Below are 13072 nucleotides of genomic sequence, written 5' to 3'. Positions count from 1 at the left end.
AAACATTATTTCATATAAATAGCAGTATAAATTATTTTATTTACAGAAACTTGTTACAAAACAAATATACTATACAATCTTTTCTCTTTAAATATTAATTCTAGCCTATGTTTGTTCATGAATTACATAGCAGCCAATACATAAGTCCAGCTGAAAATGATCTTGATAATGTGTCCAAAAAAAAAAAAAAAAAAAAAATCTATACACACCTTTACATAACATGAACGGTGGATTTATTTTCCTCCGATAAACAAGCTGTATGCTTTCTTTTCACATTCCAAGTCTATGGTGCTAAAAGAACACATCCTTCCAGTCTTTATCTTTTGGAAAACTGTAAAGATGTCAGTGGATTTTAAGGGTAAACAAAACACTTGAAGGTTTTACATATAAATCCCAGTAAACCAGAGGATTTAAGCTGGAGACACTGAGGTTAACAATTTTGACGTCTTCTCTGGAAACTTTGGGTAAATTCCCAAAATGCGCAACACTAACTGTTTCATACTGGGAAGCTGACTAGCTCAGTTTTTACCACATTTAGGCAGAATAATTCCAAACACTTAACATTCAAGTAAAAGTAAAACAACCCTAAGAATACTGTCCTTCAACAGTCAGGGTGAAACTAATTCAGGCACTTCTTAAATTTGATTTTTTTTTTTTCCCTTTTAAAAGCTGTTATTCAAATTACTTGTTTGGCAATGATGATTCAAGACTGTTTGAAATGTTCCTTTGTCCTTAGAATGACTTAAGTCTTTTTAATCTTGAAAAAAGAACAAACGTCTTTCAATCATCAGATGCACATAAGAGGTTACATCTACAAAGTGGAAATGGGCACAGCGTCAAGCCTGCAGGACATTTCAAAAATCACAGGCTAAGTGGGTCACATTTTGTGTTAATTCTTAGGCAACATAAAAATAATAGTTAAAAAGAAACCCTTGTAAAAGCACATGTGATTGAGACCTTGAAAAGTGAATAAAGGTATCCTTTGTCATACAGACATGCTACAGTGACAACACTTCACCTTTGTTCCATAAAGGACCTCAGTACACGATTCATGAGATGCTTCAACTTCTATGTATAGGTGTATTGCATTATATAGACTTGGCAGTGAACCACTTCAAATAAACAAGTTCTCTGATTTCATCTTTACTAAATAAATCACTTTTAACAATTGTACCAAAAGTCAGCACGTATGAAAAATGCTTGTGCAAAAATACATATTTCCCTATGTACAATTTGTTAACAAAATATGTATTCTCAAATAGGGACACTTCCATACTTGTTTGATACGTAAGCTAAAAGGAAAGAAAAAAAAAAAATCAAGCTTTTTCTTTTAAACTTTCTCTACCCTATCTGACATCAGTGGAAGTTCAGTAATAAAATCTGCATGTGTTGCTAAAACTATGCATCTTGTGAAGCCATCTCCATGAATCTCGCACCATAAAACCCAGTTGAGAGTGCTCAAAATAAGCAAACATCCCAATCCGACGGGCCAATATTGCCTGATTTAAGACTCCATTTTGACAAAGAAACAGTGCAATGCCTGGCGATCCATTCTGTGAGGACAATCCTCACGTCTACACCAACACATTAGTGTTAATGGTCCAACATTAACATCCAGAGTTTGAGTAGTGGTTACAAACAAAATGGACACACATGGTTGATGTGTATAGATTTGCTCCAGTTAAGCATTGTATCATATGACTTGGTTGGCAACTGTGGAGTTTACAGTTGACTGCAAATAATTTAGAACACTGCTGAAAGAGTTGCAGTAAAAAAAAAAAGAAAAATGTTTCTTTTCATCACCAGAGGCATTACACCTTCACAACCAAAAACTGCTCATCACCTGGCTTTGTGGGCAAATAAGCAGTGCCTGTGGTAGTTTAGCGACTCTCGCCATTGGGATTGAACCGACGGCATGTAACCCTTTTGCACAATCTAAAGGTTCATAAAATAACAAGCCTATCTGACAAACAATTCACTCGCATGGGCACATCAGGCATCCTTTTCACATTTAAAAGCACGACTGTCTCCATCAGGTCTACAAAGACTCTGTAGTTCAGTGTAAAAAGCTCCTAAGAAATCATAAAAAGGTAACACTTGCATAATTATTGTGAGTGACAACAAAACGACCAGACCGTTCCGATTGGCTCTTCTCTGGTTACTACATGTAGCCGCAGGTTTCTGAGCACGGCCCAAGACTCAAACCAATGGAAACAGAAAACGAGGGTGACTGAGCGTTATTTAAAGTGTTGCAAGTTAACAGTTTCCTGCTTCTCCTGTTCTCCTTTCCAAGGCTTCTGAGATCAGGCGCTGGGGGTGTAATAAAGTCGAAAATTCCAGTAGTCCAGCAGAATCTGACAAGAAAAATAGTCACATACGCACATTCACGCGCTCATTCTTTAACAAACGAGGAAGAAATTGGCTTGTTGTCTCCCGAGCTGCTCAGGGTCAATGCGGTGAATAACCTGAACCCACTGAGCTTTGAGCCACAGCTCAAAAGACCCATGGCTGTTATTGTTCCTACTTCTTCCAAGCAGACAGGAAGACCTCTCAGAATACTGGGACAACACTTGCATGGGGGAGGGGGAGGGGGGTGTCTTGGCTTACTCAGACTTGTAGTGCTCCATGCCTTGCCTGTCCCCATACAGTGCAATATCTCCCCCACCTCTTCACACCCGCACACACATACACACATGGCTTTGGGAGAAAAAATAAGGACCACATTGACTTCACTGGGCAGTCCAGATCATCTCCACCCTGAGGATTGTGGGAAGCTGAGAGTAATGTGGGTTTTGATTTTAGAAGGCCTCGTGCAGTCCAGAGCAGTATGCGGACCGCTCTGGACCAATCCCCGTCCGCCTGCCGGTTCCATACACTGAAGCCAGACACCACTGTCAGGGACGAGCCTTTGGCTGGTTGAAGAAAGAGAAAAGAGGAAAAAATATGTCAAAACTCTGGTCAAGTAATCTGTTCAAATAGTGGTTACGTATCGAACCCTGTTAAACCTGAAGCTTTTGCAAGAAGCATCTATGGACTAATCCATCACAAGTGGAACTGTTTGGAAGACAGAGGTGCTGTTACATCTGCTGCAAACCGAATGCAGAAGCATGGTCTCAAGTATCAAGTGAACCAAGGGTGGAAAATTGACTGGGGATGCACAATTACATTGAAATCAGTATTACTGGCTGATAAAAATTTAAAAGTGCATTTTTGGCATGTACGACGTGTGTGTTACCATTTCAGCTGCTCCCGTTTTGGGTCGGGGCCGCCACAGTAGATACAGCCAGATCCACATTGGTATTTGGCACAAGTTTTATGCCGGATGCCCTTCCTGACGCAACTCCAGTTTTACCCGGAGAAACACACACAGCCACTGGTGTTCCAAAGTGGTCTCCCATCAAAGTACTAACCAGATCCGCACTGCTTAGCTTCTGAGATCTGACGGGATCAGGTTTACACAAAGCAGACCGGCTTATTAGGGATGTACGATAGAGACTAAAAATTATATCACAATGTTTCTTGGTATTTTTGCGATATAAGTGATGATGTGAAAAAAGTGCCATTCATCACACTCAGCTGTGGCCAAAATCCACCGCATGTCCATGAAGTGTGAGGTAGAGATGGATGCTTAAGTTTATAATCCTCAATGGACGCACCCCCCCGCCTCCCCCTCCCCAAAAAAAAGATGCAGTGCACCAAACAGAGGGGCCATGGAGCGTTATAAAAAAAAAACAAAAAAAAAAAAAACAACAATTTGACTTGGATTAATTTGTGCACACAAGTTAAATCATTTTCACATACAGCCAAGATATGCATATGCATGGTCTGCATTCAGGCATCTATCTCTAGGACAAAAAAAAAAAAAAAAAATCTACTCTTAGCTCCGAAAATATATTTGAGATACTTTTCACATGAATGCAAAATACTAACGTCTCTCACTCTGTCTCTCAATTTTGTGTGCAGTGTCAAAATATACTATGCTGCACGCACAAAGTAGTGTTTGGTGCACTGTGACTTATGGTCTCTTATGAAACTCCCTCCTATGTCTGTGGCTATCTGAACAATTCGAACAGTCACAGACATACATTAGATAAAGTATAAGTATGACAGTTTGGAGACAAAGACAGAGCCAAGAAAGACTGACGTTTTTTGGACATGTGCAGAGGGAGCTATGGTATAAGTAGCTATAGGGAGGAGAAGGCCAATGAAGAGGTTTATGGATGTGGTGAGGGAGGACACGCAGGTGGCTGGTGTGACAAAAGATGCAGAAGAGGATGAGCTGGAGATGGATGATCTGCTGTGGTGACCCCGAACAGGAGCAGCCGAAAGAAGGAAGAACAGTTCAAACTTCAAACTAAGGGCCCATGTTAATGTTGCACCGATGAACACGCACATACCTTTTATATAACATGTATGAAATGAAATGTACAGTAGTGTTCAGAATACGAGGTCTATTAGAAAAGTATCCGACCTTATTATTTTTTTCAAAAACCATATGGATTTGAATCACGTGTGATTGCGTCAGACAAGCTTGAACCCTCGTGCGCATGCGTGAGTTTTTCCACGCCTGTCGGTTGCATCATTCGCCTGTGAGCAGGCTTTGAGTGAGGAGTGGTCCACCCCCTCGGCGGATTTTCATTGTCAGGAAATGGCGGAATGATTTGGGGTTTTTTTTTTCCATCAAATTTTTTTCAGAAACTGTTAGAGACAAGCAGCTGGAAACCATTATAAAAGTTTATCTGGCTTTCGGTGAAAATGTTACGGGCTTGGTAGAGAATAAGGAGTGTTACTGTCGCTTTAAGGACGGCCCCCAGCGGCTGTGGGGCACGCCGCGCTCCGAAGCCGCCATCGACAGGCTGAACGACCATTTCATTTCTAAACGGATGGCTGTCTGGATCCGTGACCATCGTGTGCCATTTCTCCGATTATCACAAGAGCTGGACATCAACCATTTTCCGGCAGATTTCACTTTTAACAAGAGATTTTGTCATGGAAAGCCGAGCGGAGGCTTCGCGCAGCACGAGTTTTGAGTTTGTAGCGTCAACAGCAGATGCTACTATTATTGTGAACACCCCCTCTTCTGCTTTTTTTTACTAATAGCCCAATTTCATAGCCTTAAGAGTGTGCATATCATGAATGCTTGGTCTTGTTGGATTTGTGAGAATCTATTGAATCTACTGGTACCTTGTTTCCCATGTAACAATAAAAAATATATTCAAAACCTGGATTAATCTTTTTAGTCACATAGCACTACTATTATTCTGAATACTACTGTATGTGTTAGTGCTGAAATAGAATATTAAATTACACACATGGATAAAATTGTTGGTACTTTCCTGTTAAGGAAAGAAAATAATACAACCGTCACTGAAATAACTTGAAACTGACAAAAGTAATAATAAATAAAAATTAATGAAAATAAAACATTCATCCATCCATTTTCTTCCGCTTTATCTGGAGTTGGGTCGCGGGGGCAGCAGCTCAAGCAAAGCCGCCCAGACCTCCTGATCCACACACACCTCCCCCAGCTCCTCCGGGGGAACCCCAAGGCGTTCCCAAGCCAGCCGAGAGATGTAATCCTTCCAGCATGTCCTGGGCCTTCTCCCGGAAAAGATGCCCGAGCCACCTCAACTGACTCCTTTCGACGTGGAGGAGCAGCGGCTCGACTCCGAGCTCTTCCCGAGTGACCGAGCTCCTCACCCTATCTCTAAGGGAGTGCCCAGCCACCCTGCGGAGGAAACTCATCTCGGCCGCTTGTACCCACGATCTCGTTCTTTCGGTCATGAGCCAAATCTCATGACCATAGGTGAGGATCGGAACGTAGATTGATCGGTAAATCGAGAGCTTTGCCCCCCTACTCAGCTCTCTCTTCACCATGACGGTCCGATACAGTGACCGCATCACTGCAGACGCTGCACCGATCCGCGGGTCGCGGTTGGCGCCTAGCAGGTGACTTAGAACTGGTGCGGACCAGGGGAATCCGACTGTTTAATTAAAACGGTGCAGCGAAAATAAAACATTGCATTTGAATTGTGGTTTTACAGAATCATTTTGAAAAACAAACTAATGAAACTGGCCTGGAAAAAAAATGGTGGTACCCTTAATATTTTGCTGTACAACCTGTTGAGCCGATCACTGCAATCAAGTGATTTCTGTTAACTCTCAGAGACTTCTGCACTTGGCGATGGGTATTTTGGTCCACTCCTTGCGAGCAAACTGCTCCAGCTGTCTCAGATTTGAAGGGGGCCTTCTCTAAACTGCAGGTTTCAGCTCCTTCCACAGATGTTCAATAGTATGATTTAGGTCAGGGCTCATAGGAGGAAATTCTCCCAGAAGCTATAATGCCTCACATTTACCCTCACATCGGGGTGAATGTGAAGCATTATTTGTAAAGCGCTTTCAGCGTCTGATGCAGATAGAAAAACACTATATAAATGCAGTCCATTTAAGCTATGTGGCTTGTCGATATGCATTTTGGCAAATTCCAGTCTCACCTGTTTTTTTTTGTTTTTTTTATAATTTGCTTTCAACAGTGGTGTCCTCCTCAGTCATCTTCCATTATGTCCACTTTGGCTCGAACAGTGACGAATGGTGCGATCTAACACTGATGTACCTTGACCTTGGAGATCACCTCTCTTTCGAAGTTGTTCTGGGCTCTTTGGTTACCTTTTGTACTGTCAGTCTCTCCAATGTGTCATCAATTTTCCTCTTGCAGCCACGTCCAGGGAAGTTGGCTAAGGTAGTGTGAACCTTAAACGTCAATAATATGTGCAACTGTAGTCACAGGAACATCAAGCTGCTTGGAGATGGTCTTATAGCCTTTACCTTGAACATGCTTGTCAATAATTGTCTTTCCAATCTCCTGAGACAACTCTCTCCTCTCTGGTCCATGTTTGCTGTGGTACATGCCATGATACCAAACAGCACGGTGACTACTTTTCACCCTTTACACCCACTGTCACACCTTGACGATTTAGCCAATGTATGCTGACTGTATTAAACACACTGCCATACGTCTAACAAGTTATGGGAAAGTTCTGTTTAACTTAAGAGTACGTTGAAGCACACTGATATATAGTGGCACACTCGGTCATCTGGTAATCTGTGATTTTGGGCATTTGCCCGGTGGGCCGCTGCATGTTTAGACGTGCGTGGGCCGGCCCTCCCAAGTTCACACCGGCCCCGTTCTCTACTTTGTAACTGCAAGTAGGTAGTGACGACTCAAAAAACCGTTATTGAGGTTTAACTTTTACTATTAATTGATAGGGAGGTTCGTGCAGTTTATATACCCTTTACTTGTAGTAAACATCTTTGTGACGGTTGGAATATGATGTAATTTTCTTTTTCTTTTTTAAACTGTAATCCTTGCAACAAACTAAATTATAATAAATATTACTTTGTTTAAGCAAAACTACGATGTTCCTCTTGTATTTGGCGGATTTATGTCCGAAGATTTTGCAAAAAAATGTTGCGGTGCATGGGGGTATGCATCTAAAGGCTGTCGTTTTCCGTCTGATGTGCAGTGTTGCCAGATTGGGCTGTTTCCCAATTGGGCTGTTTAGGATGGCGGTCTAGTGCATCCAGGCAGTTTTTGAGCATTTTTTTGGGCTGGAAATCATCAGTCAGTCACATCTGGCAACCCTGCTGATGTGATGAGTGGCGCAGGTCCATGGGAACACAGATGCATGTCGCGCATATATTTTCACTAGATAAATCATGGAAAGAGGTGGCAAAAAGAGGAAGGGGGGAGCGGAGAAGATTTGGGACAAAAAGCAGAAAGCTCTACAAGCTGAGGCTTCCGGGTGTTTTAAAATAGATAATTTGTTTGCTATGGCCAATACTACTTCTAGCGTTGCTGCTTGTGCTCCCGACGTCCCTACTACAACGGGCGAAAATGCAACTTCAACGGGCGAAAATGAGGACAACTTTACTGGAGAGGTTAGTCCAGGCTCAAAGCCAATTGATGTCTATGTTGGGTCGGAATCGGAGGATTCCGTGTCCAGTGAGCAGGTCGTGGGAAAGGACGCACAGGAGATGACAGAACCTGAAGTTCATTATGCTTTTGCTTCGACTGTCAACGTCCCTTCAGCTACGTCTGAGGCTGAGCCTGCTATGGATTATTTCAGCCGCCCTAACCGACACGAGCTGTCTTTATTTTCTGAAAAACAACCAACACCGAACACAAAAAAAACCCCTGAATAACCCCGACAGTCTGCTGTCTCACACACACACACACACACACACACACACACACACACACACACACACACACACACACACACACACACATTACCTTTCTCTCTCTCTCACACAAACACACACATTACCTTTCTCTCTCTCTCTCTCACACACACACACACACACACACACACACACACACACACACACACACACACACACACACATTACCTTTCTCTCTCTCTCTCTCACACAAACACACACACACATTACCTTTCTCTCTCTCTCTCACACACACACACACATTACCTCTCTCTCTCACACACACACACACAACCTCTCTCACACACACACACTACCTCACACACACACACACACACACACACACACACACACACACACACACACACACACACACACACACACACACACACACACACTACCTCTCTCACACACACACACACACACAACCTCTCTCACACACACACACACACACACTACCTCTCTCTCACACACACACACACACACACACATTACCTTTCTCTCTCTCTCACACACACACACACATTACCTTTCTCTCTCTCTCTCTCTCTCACACACACACACACACACACACACACACACACACACACACACACACACACACACACACACATTACCTTTCTCTCTCTCTCACACACACACACACACACACACACACACACACACACACACATTACCTTTCTCTCTCTCTCACACACACACACACACACACACACACACACACACACACACACACACACACACACACACACCACACACACACACACACACACACACATTACCTTTCTCTCTCTCACACACACACACACACACACACACACACACACACACACACACACACACACACACACACACATTACCTTTCTCTCTCTCTCACACACACACACACACACACACACACACACACACACACACACACACACACACACACACACACATTACCTTTCTCTCTCTCTCACACACACACACACACACACACATTACCTTTCTCTCTCTCTCACACACACACACACACACACACACACACAACACACACACACACACACACACACACACACACACACACACCACACATTACCTTTCTCTCTCTCTCACACACACACACACACACACACACACACACACACACACACACACACACACACACACACACACACACACATTACCTTTCTCTCTCTCTCACACACACACATTACCTTTCTCTCTCTCTCTCTCTCACACACACACACACATTACCTTTCTCTCTCTCTCTCTCTCTCTCTCACACACACACACACACACACACACATTACCTTTCTCTCTCTCTCTCACACACACACACACACACACATTACCTTTCTCTCTCTCTCACACACACACACAAACATTACCTTTCTCTCTCTCTCTCACACACACACACATTACCTTTCTCTCTCTCTCTCTCTCTCTCTCTCTCTCTCTCTCTCTCACACACACACACACATTACCTTTCTCTCTCTCTCTCTCTCACACACACACACATTACCTTTCTCTCTCTCTCTCTCACACACACACATTACCTTTCTCTCTCTCTCTCTCTCACACACACACATTACCTCTCTCTCTCACACACACACACACACACACTACCTTTCTCTCTCTCTCTCTCACACACACCCACACACACATACATTACCTTTCTCTCTCACACACACACTTTGGAGACACAAAAGCTTTTTTTCTGCTTGTGTGCTTTTGCTTCTGTTTTGTACTATGATCAAGGTGAAATGACAGTGAAAGTGTGTGTTTTATTTGTGTGTTCATGGTGTTTAGGTGTATAGTATTTGTTCATTGGGGTTCGGTATGGACGGGTGGGTGTGCGTCTTTGGCGGTGGATTCGTCGGGCCAATAGTGGGCTGGTCCAGAGGAAAAATGCCAGGGCCGAAATTTGTTCCCAGTCCGACCCTGTATAGTGGTGTGAAAAAGTTAGTGCCCCCTTAAGTTTTTACATGTTTGAAATTTTTTAGGACATCAAAAAACAAAGCAAAAATTCAGGTTTTGGATATTAAAGTTTCTAAAATTCTGCCTTTTAAACTCACAGTGAAAAGTAATCGCTATATCGTGAATTAAAAGAAATAAAAGTCAAAATGCCCCCGTTAGTATAACACATACAAACAATCACATTTACATCCAATCTTCTTCAGATAAGTCGGGGTGGACACACACACACACAGATTTACTATAGGGTGCCACACTGTTTCTATTAGTGCTGCAGGTATCGAATATTTTTGGAATCAAGTATTCTATTATTTTAGCGATTAACTGAGTAATCGGATAAAAAGTACTTTTGTGCTTTTAAACAATATCAGTAACCCTAACCAATGGCACGATGTTGCTGTGCCATCAGGTAGATTTTTAAGTTTAGGGTGTTCCCTCTCTCTCTGTTTTCCTGGGTAATTATTTATTTTTTCGCATTAAGAGTTTTGGAGCTTTGCCAAGCCATACCCCCAGGCGGTCTCTGAAAGCTTCAGTCTGCGGACAGGACATTCTTTTTTCCCCTCTTATTGCACATTTCATTTGCACTTTTTACGCGTATTGCTGTGACTTATTCAGTGTATATTTATACGTGCCATACAGAGTGCAGCTCAAACCAAAGTCAAAGTCCTTGCTTTCTGTGGATAGTTGCGAACAACACAGCCTGTGATAAACAGCTGCGGAGTTCAGCGTTTTAACAACAGCTGCACTGATAAATTAATCTACAGCCTGTTGATAAAAAAACTCTTATCAAACCTGAATATAGGCTTTTTTTTGGGGGGGGGGGGGGGGATAGTTAAACATGACTCATTTAAAGTGCGCGGCCTTTCGCTTCATCTACGGAGAGTGGAGTAAGCCGTGTAAAAAAAACAAAACATACAAACACACTGCTTCACTTTAAATGCATAATAAGTACATTTCAGATGATCAGCATGGACCCTTTCTCTTAAAAGGCTTTATTTTACTCAGCGTGTAGCTTTGTAAACTTGTAGTGTCGTCTGCTACGTTGACTAAAGCTTACATTAGTTATGGGCATGCTTTACGGTCTTCTTCTGTTTTTTGTGGGGGCGTTACGGCGCCACCTACAGGCCTGGCATATGTACCACAGCTTTAAACAAAGCCTCGAGGCAAAGAATTTGCCTTGAACATTTTTTGTAATTGAATTATTCAAATTACTCGATTAATCGTTTCAGCCCTAGTTTCTATTTCTACATAATTGATGTAAATAAAGAAAGACCAAGACATATTCAGTGTCTTGGAAATGTTGATGTGTTGAACGTTCCCATACTTCCCATACTGATTTTGGACAACAACGTCTGAAAATACTTTAAGACCTGATCACAAGGCACATGGCGTTAGCTGAACATACAAAAAAGGCACAAAGCCACAAATCGTCAAGAAAAAGTGGACGAATGACCCGGCACTTCTCCATAAAAGACCGAAATGAAACCAAAACCAACAAAAGAAAAACGAAGCAAACTGTGATCTTGACGCTTTGCAGCTGCGAGAGCTAGTTGTCTTGACAACAGGTCTGCCTTCACTACAACAAGATGTGCGCGCACATGCACGTTGCAGCCATAGACAGCTGCAACATGCGTAAATATTTAAAGCAGTTGATCAAAAATAATTGCTGCTATTGTTTCTGTATGAAAACATTGCTTTTCATCCCACACATGGACGAGTCACGTTCAGCTTGTTGGATCTTTAGTTACTGATGCATTCAGATCTCGTCAATGTTCGTGCAAGACGTTGGACTCGGAAGGCTGGACGACAATCAAACGGAACGCTGACGGGACGGGAACTATGCAAACGACGAGTAACCATCAAGACAGAAAGCAAAACGGAATACAGACAAATTGAGGTTGTATTCAGAATTCGTTCACATTTTTCATTGGCTTGAAAATTCTGATGAAGCGCCAGCTACAAGAATGAAGCTGGACGATGGTTAAACTTGACTTACGTCTCCGTAAGTCAGCGTAAGTCGAGATTTCTTGTTTCGTTTTGGCTTCAGTGTCTTTCGTTAGTGCCATGTGACCGGGGCTTTAGTTCCTTGTCTGTGGCTTGTCTGCTAACGGTGTCTTTCTCCAGCCTGAACCAGAGAACACAGGCAAGTTGTGCCACAACAAAACAATTATTTTAAAAATTGAAAGAGTCACAGTGTGGAGCAGAGGGGCCGCGCGACAGCGTACGTGTGCTCAATGACGTGCTTGTTAATATTTATGTGCACTGCCTGCCAAACAAAAGGGTTCTGCCTGCGGTGGAGCCACAAACCAAGCCAGGCTTAACCGTTCTGCCCCATACCATACCATGCAGTCCCGACCCAAACTGCTGGGTGGAAACGGGGTTGTCGGCATATGCTGGCTAAATCATCATGGTGTGACAGAGCCCTTAAATAAGCAGACTGCCTAATTACAAGTTTGAAGACACCTGTGATGCTGACAGCACACACCTGAGTTTAACATGTCCCTATGGTCAAAGAGTACCATAATTTTTGTCCAGTTTCATTAGTTTGTTTTTTAAGATGATTCTGTTCAATTGTAGCTCAAAAGGAATGTCTGATTTCCATTAGTTGATTTTCACAATTTTTTTTCTTTTATTATTACTTTTGTCAATTTCAAGTTATTTCAGTGACCACTGTGGGTTTTTTTTTCTTTAACAGAAGGGTACCAATAATTCTGTCCATGTGTGTAGATAGTGATAATAGTAATAATAATAATAATAATGATGATAATACGCCGAAGCCTTCATAGTTGCCATGTGAATAAAACACAAAGGTCAGTGATGTCCAGAATTCTATAGCACAAATGGATAAAGTAATCACTTTTCCTTTTAATTTTACAAATGCTTTATCATAGTATGT

General features: G+C 42.3%; 1 protein-coding gene across 1 annotated transcript in view; it reads right to left on the bottom strand.

Moving 5' to 3' along the window:
* Positions 1-8: 8 nt before the first annotated feature.
* The window catches only part of LOC117507312 (ataxin-7-like), a 114432-nt gene continuing 101368 nt past the window's right edge, over positions 9-13072 (bottom strand). Inside the window, exon 11 of the mRNA XM_034167156.1 lies at positions 9-2912. Coding sequence (XP_034023047.1) covers positions 2895-2912 — 18 coding nt within the window. The 3' untranslated portion in view covers positions 9-2894. The remainder of the gene's footprint in view (positions 2913-13072) is intronic.

This window comes from Thalassophryne amazonica, chromosome 3 (assembly GCF_902500255.1).
Source record: "Thalassophryne amazonica chromosome 3, fThaAma1.1, whole genome shotgun sequence".
In the NCBI taxonomy this organism is placed as follows: domain Eukaryota; kingdom Metazoa; phylum Chordata; class Actinopteri; order Batrachoidiformes; family Batrachoididae; genus Thalassophryne; species Thalassophryne amazonica.
The sequence above is the reverse complement of the archived record's forward strand: the minus strand, read 5'-3'. Positions and strand labels throughout refer to the sequence as shown.